Raw genomic sequence first — 17,332 nt, forward strand, 5'->3', positions numbered from 1 at the left:
AACAGTGGTGTTACATTAGCCACTTTCCAGTCTTCTGGGACCCTTCCTGCCTCCAGTGATCCCTGAAAGATCACCACCAATACCTCCACAATTTCCTGATCTCTTTTAGGACTCTAGGGTGTAGTCCATCTGGTCCAGGTGACTTATCCACCTTCAGACCTTTCAGTTTCCCTAGATACTTCCCCTCAGTAATGATCACTGCACTCACCTCTGCCCCCTGGTTCTCCTGGAGCTCTGGCATCCCACTGGTGTCTTTCACTGTGAAGACTGATGCAAAGTAACAATTCAGTTCATCTGCCATTTCTTTGTTTCCTATTAATACTTCTCCAGCCACTTTTTCCAATGGTCCAATGTCTATTTTTGCCTCTCTTACCTTTTATATATTGAAAACAACTCTTCCTATCTTCCTTTATACTAATAGCTAGCTTGCACTCATACTTCATTTTCTCCCCCTTTATTGGTTTTTTAGTTGTCTGCTCGCTTTTAAAGGCTTCCCAATCCTCTGGCTTCCCACTAATCTTCACCACTGTATGCTTTTCCTTTAGCTTTTATGCTGTCCTTGAAATTCCTCACCAGCCATGGAGGCCTTGTCCTCCCCTTAACATGTTTCCTCCTCCTTCTTGGATAAATTTCTGTTGTGCCTCCATAATAACCCCCCAAAACTCCTGCCATTGCTGTTCCACTGTCTTCCCTGCTAGGCTCCTTTTCCAATCAACTCTGGCCACCTCCTCCGTCATGTCTTTGTAACAGGGTCAGATCTATATGGTTGTAGGAAGGGGGTTGGGCGTGGAGCAGTGGGGCTGGACAGAGGGGCAGCGATAGATGGAGATTGACAAAGATGTGCTGTATTTAAAGTCAGTGAATGCTGTTCTTGCCTGACCCTCATTAAACAGCTGCTATATTCCGAGTCATTGAAAGTCCATGGCTAATGTTTGAAGGACAGCAACTGCACATTCTCTGGTGTGCATTTGTATTCAATTGGAAAACATCCTGGAACTTGCAGTGCAAAAAGAGGCCATTCTGCCCGATGACTATTCATGTAAGTATCACTACTAGCTCGTCAAGTAGACCTAATCATTCAAATCCCATTTTCATGCATTTTATCTGAATCATTTTTTAAAAAACAAATTTAGCGTGCCCAATTCATTTGTTCCAAATAAGGGGCAATTTAGCATGGCCAATCCACCTACTCTGCATATCTTTGGGCTGTGGGGGTGAAACCCATGCTAGCACAAGGAGAATGTGCAAACTCTGCACGGACAGTGTCCCTGAGCCGGGATCGATGCTGGAATCTCGGCTCTGGGAGACAGCAGTCCTAACCACTGCACCAAAAAGAAAAAAGAACAAAGAAAAGTACAGTTCAGCCCTCCAAGTCTGCGCCGACCATGCTGCCTGTCTGAACTAAAATCTTCTACACTTCTGGGGTCTGTATCCCTTTATTCCCGTATTCCTGTATTCCCATCCTATTCATGTATTTGTCAAGATGTCTCTTAAACGTCACTATCGTCCCTGCTTCCACCACCTCCTCCGGCAGAGAGTTCCAGGCAGCCACTATCCTCTGTGTGAAAAACGTACCTCGTACATCTCCTCTAAACCTTGCCCCTCACACCTTAAACCTATGCCCCCTAGTAATTGACCTCTCTACCCTGGGAAAAAGTCTCTGACTATCCACTCTATCTATGCCCCTCATACTTTTGTAGACCTCTTTCAGGTCGCCCCTCAACCTCTGTCATTCTAGTGAGAATCATGTTTATTCAACGTCTCCTCATAGCCACTGTGCTGCTGAACCTGAATCATTTTATATTAATCCTTTTCAGATAACTATCCTATTCCTGTTTAAAGAAGTCTGTTATCTCTATCTAGTGGCCATTTGTGGTACCGCATTCAATATTCCCTTTCCTGTTGTGAAAATATTTATTCTAGCATAGCTATCATTCTTCTACTGATAACCCTCAATCTATGCCTATTGAGGCTAATTTTACACTCTGTGGGAAGCTTTTTATTGATTACCCTATAAAACCTCTCTTTGTTTTATAGACCTCAAATAGCTTGCCCTGAAATTTTCAGTCTCCTCTGGTGTGGGTGGTTTACACAAAGCGACTGATGGCACAGGTCATTCCAACATGGCTAACTCTGTGCACATTACAACCTTGTCCTTTCCAAGAATTCTAATGGCTTCACAATGGTAATTTTCCCTTTGGTTTATCGGTTGTCAGCTGTGGCTTGCTGGCAGCACTCTCAGCGAAAGGGTTCAAGGCCCACTGCGGAGACACGCGCACATAATTTCCAATTCAATACAACTTTGAACGGGTGCTGTGAGGTAAGATGTCAAAATAAGGCCCGTTCAGGTGGATGCTAAGCAATCTACATAGAAGTTTAGGGAAGCTTTCCATGTTCTGGCCAATATTTATCCCTCAACTAATATCACTAAAAACAAAATATCTGGTCATTTATCTGGTTATTGTCTGTAGGACAAGGCTGTGCACAAAATTAGCTGTCGTGTTTCTGAAGATTCATAGATCCCTACAGTGCTGAAGTAGGCCATTTGGACCATCAATCTGCACTGACCCTCTGAAAGAACACCCTAACCACGCTCCCGCCCTATCCCTCCAACCCTGTAACCCTACTTAACCCACAAATCCCTGCGGATTTTGGGGCAATTTGGGTTAATTTAGCCATCCACCTAAGATGCACATCTTGTTGGACTGTGGGAGGAAACCAGAGCACCCAGAGGAAACCCAAATAGACACGTGGAGAACATGCAAACTCCACAACAGTCACAAACAGTCACCTAAGGTCAGAATTGAACTTCGGTCCCTGGTGCTGTGAGGCAGCAGTGCTAACCACTGTTCCACCGTGCCTACAGACACAGCAGTGACCATGTTTCAATGTTCATAATTAGTTGTGATGTGCTGTGGGATATTTAGGTTGTGAAAGGAACTCTACAAATTCACTTTTTTTTCTTCCTTTAGATTCTGGTGGGAAAATAAAGACATTTTTACTGCTAGCCAACGTCACGCTCTTGCTCACATCTCCATGTCCAGGATCATCTGTGATAACACAGGGATCCAATTTCTTCCACGGGATGCATTTAAATTCCAAGAATTCCCAAATGGATATGTAAACTGCAGCCAAATACCAAAGGTGGACCTGAGTGCCTGGAAGGAGGATGTGCAAGGTAGGGTATTACAAGGCTGGGTCCAGCCTTCAGAAAGCTAACATTACAGTTCATTTATGTTTAAACATAAAACTAACCAAATTTGCTGGTGGAAAAAAATAGCAAAGAGAAATTGAGGTCTACTCTTGCACGAGCAGACTTGTTTGGGGAGATGATGGTGCAGTGTTCATATTGATGGACCAGCAATTCAGAGAGCCAGGATAATGCTTTGGGGACATGAGTTCAAATCCCTCCACACCACAGCAGCTGGTGCATTTTGAACTCCATTATTAAAAATCTGGGATATAAATTGATTTTACTAATTGTGACAGTGACAACTATCATTGTTTTTTCTAAAAATTCATCTGGTTCACTAATGTCGCTTAGGGAGGAAAATCTGCCATCCTACTGGTCTGGCCTACATGTCACTCCAAATCTGCAGCAATGGGGTTGACTCTTAATTTCCCCCTGAAATGGCCCAGCAAGCCACTCAGTGTCAACACACCTACAAACCAGTAAAAATTGTTTTTCAAATCTGGGACTCTGAATTCTATTTCTCTGTGTCTTAGTTGTGCATGGTAGCACAAGTGGATAGTACTGTGACTTCACAGCGCCAGGGTCCCAGGCTCAATTCTCTGCTGGATCACTGTCTGTGCAGAGTCTGCACGTTCTCCCTGTGTCTGCGTGGGTTTCCTCCGGGTGCTCCGGTTTCCTCCCATAGTCCAAAGACGTGCAGGTTAGGTGGATTGGCCATAATAAATTGCCCTTAATGTCCAAAAAGGTTAGGTGGGGTTATTGGGTTACAGGGATAGGATGGAAGTGAGGACTTAAGTGGGTCGGTGTAGACTCGATGGGCCGAATGGCCTCCTTCTGCACAGCATGTTCTATGTACCGCGTAAATGACACGGCCGGTGGCACTTAAATGACGTCACCCACGCATGCGCAGGTTGGCCGGCGCCAACCCGCGCATGCGCGCTTGCCGTCCTCCCCGCGAGCGCCCCGCAAGACATGGAGGATTGATCTTGCGGGGCCGCGGAGGAAAAGAGTGCGTCCTTTAGAGACGCCGGCCCGCCGATCGGTGGGCACCGATCGCGGGCCAGACCCCTACTGAGCACTCCCCCAGGTGCTCGAACCTCCCTCTAACCCCACAGGCCGCACACGCAGCGTTCGCGCGCTGTTCACGCCGGCAGCGACCAGGTGTAGTTGGCGCCGGCGTGAACCCGTCGGATTGGGCAGGCCGCTTGGCCCATCCGGGCCGGAGAATCGTCGCTCGCCTGTTGAAACGGCGAGCGGCGATTCTCCGAGCGGGCTGTCGTGAAACGCAGCATGCCGTTTTGGGGGTGGGTGGGAGAATCGCGTGCGGGTGCCAGGGCGGCACGGCGGGAATCGCCCGACACCCCCGCGATTCTCCCACCCGGCGTGGGGGTCGGAGAATCGCGCCCCTAGGTGTGATTAATAACGGCAAGATCTCAGAGAAGGCACCTGAAGGCCTTGAATTTTTATGTTCAGTTTATTCACATCTTTGTGAAAATGCATGAGCAGCTGAACTAATTAAGAGGGAGGCATTGGCATAGTGGTATTGTCGGTGGACGAGTAACTCAGAGACCCAGGGTAATGCTCTGGGGACCTGGATTCGAATCCCAACATGGCAGATGGTGAAATTTGAATTCAATAAAAATCTGGTGTTTAAAGTCTAATGATGACCATGTAAAACCATTGTCTATTGCCATAAAATCCCACTGGATCACTAATTCCCTTTAGGGAAAGAAATCTGCCATTCTTACTTGTTTTGGCCTATATGTGACTCCAAATCCACAGCAATGCCCTCAGGGGTGGGCAATAAATGCTGGCCCAGCCAGCAACACCCCATGAACAAATTTAAAAAGGTCGAACAACTGTCACTTCTGTGGTCACTGAATCACTGTCAGGTAATTAAAAAGATCCATTCGCTTGGCAAAGGTTTAGAAAGTGACATGAAGAGCAATTCTAGTCAGCAATTAGCCTTTGGCAAAGTTGAATGAATCATCCCTGGAAAACATCAATGGCCGGATTCTCCATTCTTGAAACTAAATGTTGACACCGGGGCAAGATTCGTGGACTTCTATGACAGCAAAACAGGCGTTGCTCCTGGACCTATTCAGTGACTATTAAGGGGCTAGCACCGGCGCCATGTGGAACACAATCGATTCAAATGAGAAATGGTGCTGGATTTGCTGGATTCAGGATTGGCACTCAGGAGGCTGACAAACTGCAGTTGCATATATACACTTCACTCTCTCCACACACACACACACACACACACACACACACCACCCCAGCCAACAAGTTGGCACTGGTTGCGCTGGAGTGCATCAATCCCGCTGATGGGTCAGCTGGGGCCAGAGGACGCATAAGGGGGAGTGGCCTTGGGGGACACCCATATAACCTGTGGCCCTAAGTTCACAGTAGGCTGTTAATGGCATGTGCAGCTGCATGTCTGCCTTGCAGGCCATGGCAATGCCATTCCATGCCTGTCCATCCTGACCCCATGTACCAGCCATCGCCACCTCCTGCTACTTCCCCTGACTCTGGCAGAAACCCCCCAGCCAGCAGCATGACTGTCACCAAACTTTGCCGATATTAGACACTTTCCGTACCCCCTCTCTCTCTCCCTCAGCAGCCACGGCGCCTGTTTCACGATTTTTAAAAGCACAAGTGAACCTCGCCGTCGGGAATTCACACTGGTGGAGGTGGAGAACATGCCATGGGTGTTGACTGGAGTGTGGAGTGGAACACATTGACGTCTCTGTCCAGGCACCGGAGAATTGCGATTTGGCGTGAAGCCACCACCCACCAGGATTTCGGCATCAAAACCAATTCTCCGGCCAATCGGGTTTCTCAATTCCGACGTCAGTCGACAGAGAATCCCGCAGAAATGTTATGATGTGACCCTTTAGATTCGTAGTGGCCATTTGAAATTGATGACTGATCATTAAGTGGCTGCATGGTACATTTTATCTGCATGCAGCCATTTTGGTAGAAAATCCTTCCGTACAATTCAGGTATATGTGTTTATAATAGCTTTCTGTGTTCAAACTTTATGTATGTAATTCGCGAAGAAGCATCTACCACCATTCAGTAAGGTAGAAAGTAAAACAATCGCAATATTGAAAATGACACTCACATACTCTTCTTTTTTGTCTTACTATTTCACCCAACAAACATACAAAGGGTAAAGTAGGCAAGCATATTTCATGTAAAAAGGAATATTGTCGAAGGACAAAGGTCAGGACTGTCTGTTCCCACAATAGCAGGTATCCCGGCGGAGAACCATTCAAAGCCCCATTGACTTTGGCAAGACTGGAAAATCCCACCGTGGGAGGGGCCGGAATATCCCACCCAATATCTTTATTAAATTTCCACCACTTTCCCACCACTCCTGTCGTGATTGACCTCATCTGGCTTTCGGTCCTCTGTTTGTGAAGTTTAAAGTTCTTATCCTTGTGAATATATTATTATATTATAATATTATATTATATTTAGCCTCTCTTCCTTATCTCCGTGGCTTCTTCCAGCTCGACTACTACCCTTCTTCACTAAACTCTCTATTCCCCTGCCTTCAGTCTCTTGTCTGTGCTCCCTCCTTTTTCTTACCCAACCCTTAGCAGCTTATCTGCTATCCAGACCTCACACACAGAGAGTTTCTATCTAAATTTATTGACTACAGCTCCGCCCTCAACACCATAATCCCAGCCTAGCTCATATCAAAGCTCCAAAACCTAGGACCAAATAAAAGAGCTGGTCATTGACTTCAGAAAGCAAAGATTCCAGAAGATGGCGCCGGAGCGAGGCGACTCCCCCACAGAAGCACGTTTTACTTAACTTAAAATCGTTCTAATCTTTTAAAATTTAATTCTAAGGCTAACATTATTACTAACCTCTCTCTTTTATCTTTTCCCCATTCTGTATTTTCTTTTATTTCCTTTTCTTTCCATGTACTTCAGAGAGTCATGAATTGATCTGTTGAGCTGCTCGCAGGAAAATACTTTTCACTGTACCTCAGTACACGTGACAATAAACAAAATCCAATTAAATCCAAAGTACTGTACAACGGGGCCAAGGTGGAGATGGTTAGCAGTTTCAAATTCCTAGGGGTGCGCATCTCCAAAAATCTGTCCTGGTCCACCCATGGCGACGGTACCACCAAGAAAGCACAACCGCGCTTACATGTCCTCAGGAAACTAAGGAAATTCGGCATGTCCACATTAACCCTTACCAACTTTTACAGATGCAGCATAGAAAGCATCCTATCTGGCTGCATCACAGCCTGGTATGGCAACTGCACGGCCCAAGACCGCAAGAAACTTCAGAGAGTCTTGAACACAACCAGACCATCACCTCCCACTGTCTGGGTAAAGTGGGCAGCATAATCAAAGACCCCTCCCACCCAGCTTTCTCACTCTTCCAACTTCTTCCATCGGGCAGGAGATACAGAAGTCTGAGAACACACACAAAAAGACTCAAAAACAGCTTCTTCCCCGTTGTTACCAGACTCCGAAATGACCCTCTTATGGACTATGGCCTGACCTCATTAACACTACACCCCTGTATGTTCCACCCGATGCCGGTGTTATGTATTTACATTGTGTACCTTGTGTTGCCCTATTACGTATTTTCTTTTATTTCCTTTTCTTTCCATGAACTTAATGATCTGTTGAGCTGTTCACAAAAAAATACTTTTCACTGTACCTCGGTACACATGACAATAAACAAATCCAAATAATTTCTCCATCTCATCTTCTCCTTCACTTCCTTTAAGTTTCCCCTTAATACTCACCTCATAGGCAGGGCTTTCTGTCATTCTGCTTAATCTTTGGCTGGACATCCACAGTCCCTTGAATATTCCCTGTAATATTTTCTAATTATTGTCTGTTTCTCCCCCCCCCCCCTTTTTTTTTTACAGTGACCCCCTGTGGCCCTGTCCCAGTTGTGGATCATGCCCATTTCTCGCTCTGTAAATCCTTTGTCAGATACACCTGTGAGCCCGGACTCAAGCTAGTGGGAGAGGATACGATTAAATGTCTGAGTAATGGACAGTGGGACTCGGCACCACCCGGCTGTGCAGGTAAGAGCTTTGATAAATGAATGAATAGAACATTGAAATAGAATGAAGGAAGCAGAGGAGTGGCGGGAGGTAATTTTTCATTTGGCCAAAAGGACAGCAACCACCAGAATTGTTTCTGATGAGCACTCCAGCTTCTCCTGGTCCTACAGAAATACATTTATCTCTTATCACTGAGGTTCAAAGTAAGTAGGTTCAACTGAGAGGACTGTTCCCAGAGGATGGTTCAGCAGAATGCCATACCTGAGTCTGACAGGTATTTCAGTCATGCCTTAAGCCATTCGCAAGAAGATGAGGGTAGGAATATTGCTTTGTACCCCTGATTTCTGTGACATTTAAATTTCCCCTAATGTACACAAATCCTGCAGGCTCAAGGGATGGGCTGAATATTGGAACAAAACAGGAAAGTTAGAAATCAGACACAGATGATACCCATGGCGGTGCCCTAGCATTCCCCTGGCACCTGGGCACTGCCGGCCTGGCACTGCCAGGGGCTTGGCTCCGGTTGGGTAGGGGGAAGAGCTTGCTAATTAGAGGGATGGTGAGGTGGGGCTCCCAGAGGCCTTGCCAGGGTTGGGGTGGTGAGGGGAGGGGATCAATAAAGTGGGGAGGGGGGGCTAAAAGGGCGGGGGCAGAAAGATTGGGGCTGCTGATCAAAATTACGCCCCGATCTGTGAACAGCCGTTTTCTGTTGGTGTGATCAGCTCACTAGCAGGTAATCACTCCCAGTGTGGCCTCAGTGGAGGGAAACTCCCCAAGGACAAACAAAAACATCAAACTGCCGTTTAATAACGGGGTGTTTCTCGGCGTTGCAGCCTCCAAAAAATACATCGCTAAACACAACTAAGCTGCTGAGTCACGCCCAAGGGCACAAAGGGAGAAGGAAAGCAAAGCAAGTTTATTCTGAGGTTAACATGTTACACTTCACACGAAGGGTAAAGGTGAGGTAAAGAGGTAGTTTGGAATCTGGATGTTGCATTACCCAGTAGCCCTGAACCACCTGCCGGCCTCACAGTGGAGTTAGTGTGGGAGACCGTGAGTGAGCACCGGTGAATTTTAGGATTGTCAATTTTTGGTGATTTCCATTTTGCTGTGAGACCTAAATTGGTAGAAATACTGGGACAGAACAGTGCTCTGACTGCCCAACATACTAGCCATTTCAAAGTGCAGCCCACTGTGACTGGGGATTCCACCCTAAACTGTAGATCTCTGATCTGCACTGTAATGACCAATTCTGTGTCTGTAGCACACTGAAGAGTGACTTGCTCTAACCGCACTCTGCGCCCAGCAAACACACATGCAACGACTTAAGTGGAGGGTAAATGGGCGGCACAGTAGCTTAGTGGTTGGCACTGTTGTTTCACAGTGCCAGGGTCCCAGGTTCGATTCCCGCTTGGGTCACTGTCTGTGTGGAGTCTGCACGCTATTCCCGTGTCGACGTGGGTTTCCTCCGCGTTCTTCGGTTTCCTCCACAAGTCCCGAAAGTCAGCTTGTTAGGTGAATTGGACATTCTGAATTCTCCCCCTGTGTACCCAAAGGCACCGGAGTGTGGTGACATGGGGATTTTCATAGTATCTTCATTGCAGTGTTAATGTAAGCCTACTTGTGACAATAATAAAGATTATTAATGGCAGTGGAAGAAAAAAAATAGAATTATGATTTATTTTCCAGAATATTTCAGCAAACTTCACAAATCTATCCTTCTGGATTTAGATTTAGATTTATTACCTCGTGTACCGAGGTACAGTGAAAAGCATTGTTATGTGTACAGCCCAGGCAGATTGTTCCATACTTGAAAACATAGGACATACGATAAATACACAATATAAATACATAGACATCGGGTGAAGCATCCGGAGTGTAGAGAAACATGAAAGAGTATGTTCAATATTATGGGCGGGATTCTCCGATGCCCCGCCGGGTTGGAGAATCGCTGGGGTGCGGCGTGAATCCCGCCCCGCCACTCCAACTCCGGCTGCCAAATTCTCCGGCCCCGGTTTTCAGGCGGGTGCGGGATCACGTCGCGCCGATTGGGAGCCGTTGGTAGCGACCCCCCGGCAATTCTCCGGGCCCCAATGGGCTGAGCGGCCACCCGTTTTCGGCCAGTCCCGCCGGCGTGAAATAGACATGGTCCATCCCGGCGGGACCTGGCTTGGAGGGCAGCTAGCGGTGTCCTCAGAGGAGCACGGGTGGATCCGGCCCCGCGATCGGGGCCCAACGATCTGCAGGCGGGCCTGCACCGCGGGGGCACTCTTTTCCTCCGCACCGGCCTCTTTAAGGCTTCACCATGGCCGGCGTGGAGAAGAAACCCCCTGCACACGCACAGAACATGCCAGCCGTTATGCGCATGTGCCAACTCGCGGCGGCCCTTCGGCAACGGTTGGCACGGCACCAACCCCTCCGGAGCCGGCCTAGCCCCCGGAGGTGCGGAGGGTTCCGCAAATTCCAGGTGGCCCAACGCCAGAGTGGTTCGCGCCGCTCTTGGAGCCGTAGTCGGGCCTCGCGCCAAGTGAAGGATAATCCCACCCTATATTAGTTTTAAAATTAAGTTTTAAAAGGTTAGTACAGTTATAAAAGATGTAGAAAGAGGATCTTCGGGGAGGGCTCACAGAGAGTCGCCACACTCCAGAGCCATTTTGAATTGTTATCCTGATTGCACACTACTATTTTCCAGGTGCTGTTTCCACAATCTGCTCATCAAAATGGAAACAGTTAGCTAATGGGAAGCTGATGAAGGTGAGATTTCCCTCGTAAACCTTTGGCAAACCCTCGGAAATGTCCTGCAGGTTTCTTCTTTTTAAAACGCACTTTATTCAAACTTGTATCAAAATAGTTACAGCAAATAAACACCCCGGGAAACATTCTTCCCAGACCGGTACATGGCCTTTTCTCATTAGAACAGAGAAGGATGAGTGGCGACTTGATAGAGGTTTATAAGATGATCAGGGGAATAGATATAGTACACAGTCAGAGACTTTTTCCCCGGGTGGAACAAACCATTACAAGGGGACATAAATTTAAGGTGAATGGTGGAAGATATAGGGGGGATGTCAGAGGTAGGTTCTTTACCCAGAGAGTAGTGGGGGCATGGAATGCACTGCCTGTGGAAGTAGATGAGTCGGAAACATTAGGGACCTTCAAGTGGCTATTGGATAGGCACATGGATTACGGTAGAATGATGGGGCGTAGATTAATTTGTTCTTAATCTAGGACAAATCTTGCCCTGTAGTATATACCTATCCCTTTCCATCACTAAAGTAAACGTAACTGAATTGTGGTCACTATCACCGAAGTGCTCACCTACCTCCAAATCTAACACCTATCCTGGTTCATTACCCAGTACCAAATCCAATGTGGCCTCGCCTTCTGTTAGCCTACCTACATACTGTGTCAGGAAACCCTCCTGCACACATTGGACAAAAACGGACCCATCTATAGTACTCGAACTATAGCGTTTCCAGGCAATATTTGGAAAGTTAAAGTCCCCCATAACTACCCTGTTACTTTCGCTCCTATCCAGAATCATCTTTGCAATCCTTTCCTCTACATCTCTGGAACTTTTTGGAGGCCTATAGAAAACTCCCAACAGGGTGACCTCTCCTTTCCTGTTTCTAACCTCAGCCCATACTACCTCAGTAGGTGAGTCCTCATCAAACGTCCTTTCTGCCACCGTAATACTATCCTTGACTAACAATGCCACCCCTCCCCCTCTTTTACCACCTTCCCTGAGCTTACTGAAATAGCTAAACCCCGGAACCTGCAACAACCATTCCTGTCCCTGCTCCATCTATGTCTCCGAAATGGCCTCAACATCGAAGTCTCAGGTACCAACCTATGCTGCAAGTTCACCCACCTTATTCTGGATGCTCCTGACATTGAAGTAGACACACTTTAAACCACCTTCCTGCCTGCTGGTACACTCCTGCAACCTTGAAACCTTACTCATGACCTCACTACTCTCAACCTCCTGTATACTGGAGCTACAATTCAGGTTCCCAACCCCCTGCTGAATTAGTTTAAACCCTCCCGAAGAGCATTAGCAAATTTCCTCCCCAGGATATTGGTACCCATCTGGTCCAGGTGTAGACCATCCTGTTTGTAGAGGTCCCACCTATCTCAGAATGAGCCCCAATTTTCCAGGTATCTGAAACCCTCCCTCCTGCACCATCCCTGTAGCCATGTGTTCAACTGCTCACTCTCCCTATTCCTCGTCTCGCTAGCACGTGGCATGGGTAACAACCCAGAGATAATAACTCTGTTTGTTCTAGCCCTAAGTTTCCACCCTACCTCCCTGAATTCCTGCCTTACATCCCTATCCCTTTTCCTACCTATGTCGTTGGTGCCTATGTGGACCACGACTTGGGGCTGCTCCCCCTACCCCTTAAGGATCCCGAAAACACAATCCGAGACATCGTGGACCCTGGCACCTGGGAGGCAACACACCAACCGCGAGTCTCTCTCGTTCCCACAGAATCCCCTATCTATCCCCCTAACTATGGAGTCTCCAATGACTAATGCTCTACTCCTCTCCCCCTTCCCTTCTGAGCAACAGGGACAGACTCTGTGCCAGAGACCTGTACCCCATGGCTTACCCCTGGTCAGTCGCCCCCCCCCCCCACCCCCACCAGTATCCAAAGCGGTATACTGGTTACTAAGGGGAACAACCAGAATGGATCCCTGTACTGACTGCTTCCTCCCAGCCCCTCTTACTGTCACCCATCTATCTTCATTCTTCGGAGTAACTACATCCCTGAAGCTTCTATCTATGACCACCTCTGCCTCCCGAATGATCCGAAGTTCATCCAACTCCAGCTCCAGTTCCCTAATGCGTGTTCTGAGGAGCTGGAGATGGGTGCACTTCCCACAGGTGAAATCAGCAGAGACACTGACGGCGTCCCTCACCTCAAACATTCTGCAGGAGGAACATTGCACTGCCTTCCATGCCATCCCCTCTAGATAAAACAAAAAAAAGAAAGGAAGAGCTTACCTGATATTCACATCCAGTTGGATATTCGACATCCAGTTCCCATCCAGTAGATAGTTATAGGCCTCAGCAATCCTTCCAAGATCTTTTTCATGAACTGTGTCCCGTGAAGCTGCACTCGGGAGCATTGGAAAAGTTTTCCCCCATTGTTCATTCCCTCCCCACTCCATCTACCATGGTTCAGGCTACCAAACCAAAGAACCAATATCTCTGCTGTGTGCTGGACTCTTTGTGTCTCATGGTTCAACTCCTCTGAGTGTTTTACCATTAGCTTCAGGTGTTGAAAGCAGCAATGTTCGACTAGTGATGGATATTGCAGAATGCAGATAAACATGCTGATCTACTCTTACAGGTCTTTTCGGATGCCTGCGACCATTCAAAAAAGTTAATACCAAGCTACCATTAATTGGACCTGGAGGAAATAAACAGATGCCAGGCAACCAGGATCTAACGGAAGAATTATTCGGAAAATATCAGCCTTTTACTGTACAATTTGCAACTGAGAATCCAGAATCAAACACAGCAACACCATTCAGAGATACAATTTGTGATGAGCAGAGAGACTGGTGACAAGTGTTTTTTTGACATAATGAAATGAAATGAAATGAAAATCGCTTATTGTCACAAGTAGGCTTCAAATGAAGTAATGTGTGAAAAGCCCCTAGCCGCCACATTCCGGCGCCTGTTCGGGGAGGCTGGTACGGGTACATAACAAAAAGAGCCAGTTTATGATTGGATAGAGGTGGTGGTTTGACACCTTAAATCAGATCCTCAAAACACATCAACCTTCAATCTGCCCACCTTCAGCTTTAACTGAGACAAGAAGGGATCAGATGTTAAACCAGATCCAAGGAGGTTGTTCTGACTATTGTCATTCAGCTTTTTAAGATTCAACTGCTGTCATTAGAGTCTCCTGTATCTCATAGACCCATCAGCTATATGTGGACAAGGAGTCTCCTGGGCCCAATGTGCCTGCCTGAGGAACTCTCACGATCGGACATTCTCCAACCTTCCCGACTACACCTGAGATCTCCTACCAGTCACAAGACCTTAAATCCTTTCCCTGATGCCTTTGATCAACTCATTAGGTCTGCAAATGCCCCTTACTATACATCAATACATCATCCTCGGAACCTCTGACCTGCAAGTCCACAACCTTCTTCCACCCGCAACCCCAACCTAGGATCTGTAGCCACCCCCGGATCATTTCCTTGCCACCAATCGATCCCATCTTCCAATTCCAAAATTGAACCCCCCCCCCCTCCCCCTGGAAATGGGAGTGCCCTCTCCCCCACCCCGGCCAATCCAAGATCACCCCCCCCCCACCCCATTCCCCAACCTGGCGTGGTTGGCTAACCCTGTAGCTTTCACCAGACATCCGACTGAAAGCCAAAGCTGTCTTCCCAGCGAAGACCGATCTATAGCAACAAACATAGTTTAAACTCCATAGCCTGCACACAAATCCAAGATTCCAGGTACTCTGCGCCTTTATGAGCCATTCACTGGGCCAACTAAATAATAATCCAGGCCTATAAACCTCTTCCAGTTGCATCACTTCTTGTGTCAGAGTGGTGTATCATGTTCCGTATCAATTTGTAATTGGTCGTACCACCACTGTGTTTCTCAATAGAAATGCTCCTATTGTGGTTACTTCATAACAGAGTAAGCAATGCATTAAAGGAACTATATAAATACAAGTGGTCTTTTATTTCCTGATCTCTCCGTTTTCTTTTAATTAGTAATATTTTTCAATCAGTCTCAGAAATGTAATGTCAATTATTAATGTGGGTATAATGGAGCCTATCAGGAATCGTTAAATTACAAAATATGTTTTAATCACATCCTGCATGTTCTAAATTAATAATTGCAATAAATCAGTTCTAATCCATTTTGCTGACTGGGTCAGGAGCTTCATCAGGGCCCAGTTTAATCAGACTGGACAGGATTGGTTGAACTGACTTTTTGAAATGTTAATTGCTTTGATTGTATAGAAATTAAAATCTTCATTGTATTGAAATTTTCAAAGAAAACCAATAAAGAACATAGATCTTCAAGCTCAGCAACATTGGTTTCTGTTGTAGGAATATCGGGAGCCATGCTTTTATATGTATATTTTACTCTCATGTCTGTTCATATTATGTTAAATCGCACAAATAAAGGCACACATGCCCAAAACAAATCAGACCTCACCAGAACACAGGGAAGGGTTTAACTCATGTATCAGGCAGGCAGCAATCAACACAAGTCATCAGCACCCACAATAGCAAAAGTCTGAGAAACCCGTTTTCATTAGCAACACAATCAGGGATACCACATGGAGACAGCCAGACTCCAAGAAAGATCATTATCCATGACATCCAGGCAGGGAAGGCCGTTAACACCTCCTTGTCGTGTTAGGTACACTGGTCTAACATTGGTTGCAACAGGATGCAGTTTAGATCAGAAAGATACTCCAGGTCTTGAAGTTAGTTCAATCAGGTTTATTGAACTAATAGCACAGTTAGCACAGTTCTCTGTGAGTTCGACTCTCTGCTAACTTAAGTGTGGTTACTTTGAGTGGAGGTGTGTGATTGTAACAACACCCTTGACTTACTCTCTAGGTGTTCATCAGCGGAACGAGGCGCAGTGTGAGTGCCTTGTGCCTTTTATAGTCAGATTCCACCCCTAAGTGTCCTGCCTGCTTATTGGTCATGTCCTGTTCCCTGTGTCCATTAGCTGCTTGTCTGTATATCATTATGTGTGTGTCTGTATATCATAACACTCCTCATAACTGAAACTTCCTTTTGACATGCTAAATGGGGTAAGAAATCATCCGGAGATGTGATTATCAGGACTGTTTCAAACAATGTCTGTACTTAACAAAATTATGCGAACCATCTGGCATTCAGTAAAACAAATCAATATGCTAGTACTAAGTTTTGCGATGTTTTTCAAACTATCTGTATTCAGTAAACAATTACCATATCAATACGGAACCTAACGACAGTGAACAATATCACTGACCAGTGCACTGTACAATCTGGGAAACCACGGACTCTGGAGAACCTGCATTGTTCAGGGCCCAAGCTCTCTGTGTTTCCCACATACATGTGATACAATAAAGATTTTCCTTGAAGTTCAACACAGTCGCCAGAACTCAGCTTTAATCCGCTTCAACAGTTTCAAATGGGTCTAAGAAATTATGAGGGGCAGCTTTGTCAAGAGTTCATGTTGTTACGGGCCAGGGCTTAAAAACTCCAAGGTACATTATGAAGTCCACCTGACCTACAACTTTTATGTTAAATTCGGCTAGGATGAGCACAAGAGCCTTCCCTTCAGGTGTGATTCAACAGTCTTCTAAGACACTTTAATCAAAATAAACTATATTCTAAGAACTTAGTTCACATTTTCTATAAACACACAGCAAGAATTGTTATCAATTGCAAACATAAAGACACCCCACCGCTACTGTAATCTATGTATAGCACTTACAGTTAATTTCCCCTTAACTGTTCCAATTCAAAAACAAAATCCCATAAACCAAAAACTCCTTTTCAAGGGCTTGGTCCAGCACTCTACATTCTCACTTGAGTAACACTGGCTTTTCCTGAGATTCTGACCCCATCTCACCAGCAGGTTTAAACCCTTCTGGAAGGCAAACTATATATTTTAAGTTATCAAAGCAGGTAGCTATAACCAATAGGTTTTTACTGGAGCAGTTATTTAAAATGAAGAGAGAGAGAGAGAGACAGGCCATAACACTTATTTTCTCTGTCTGTAGTCCACAGCATGTCAACACTGAAAGCAAAAGTAAAACCAACATCACAGCTCAGCTCCACCCACAAAATGACATTGCTGAAGCCATGTGGTAAGACAAAAACCTTTCTTAATGGGACACTCCCATGACAATGTTAAACACAGTGTGTGAAATGGCCGCAGTCAATCCAGAAGATACTGACTGAACTAATGGAGACTGATATTGTCACAGATCAAAGAGAACCTTGATAAAATGCTGGTTTAGCCTCAACTGGAGTACATGAAAACACACAAAGCAGGAGCAGACCATTCAGACACTCAGGACTGCTCTGCCATTCTATAAGTTAATGGCTGA

General features: G+C 46.1%; 1 protein-coding gene across 1 annotated transcript in view; it reads left to right on the forward strand.

Moving 5' to 3' along the window:
* Positions 1-15,296, forward strand: part of LOC119974771 (eosinophil peroxidase-like) — a 52,679-nt gene extending 37,383 nt beyond the window's left edge. The window contains exons 13-16 of the mRNA XM_038813987.1: positions 2,973-3,178; positions 8,100-8,261; positions 10,933-10,994; positions 13,595-15,296. Coding sequence (XP_038669915.1) covers positions 2,973-3,178; positions 8,100-8,261; positions 10,933-10,994; positions 13,595-13,648 — 484 coding nt within the window. The 3' untranslated portion in view covers positions 13,649-15,296. The remainder of the gene's footprint in view (positions 1-2,972; positions 3,179-8,099; positions 8,262-10,932; positions 10,995-13,594) is intronic.
* Positions 15,297-17,332: the final 2,036 nt, after the last annotated feature.

The sequence above is a fragment of the Scyliorhinus canicula genome, chromosome 12 (genome assembly GCF_902713615.1).
Source record: "Scyliorhinus canicula chromosome 12, sScyCan1.1, whole genome shotgun sequence".
Taxonomy (NCBI): domain Eukaryota; kingdom Metazoa; phylum Chordata; class Chondrichthyes; order Carcharhiniformes; family Scyliorhinidae; genus Scyliorhinus; species Scyliorhinus canicula.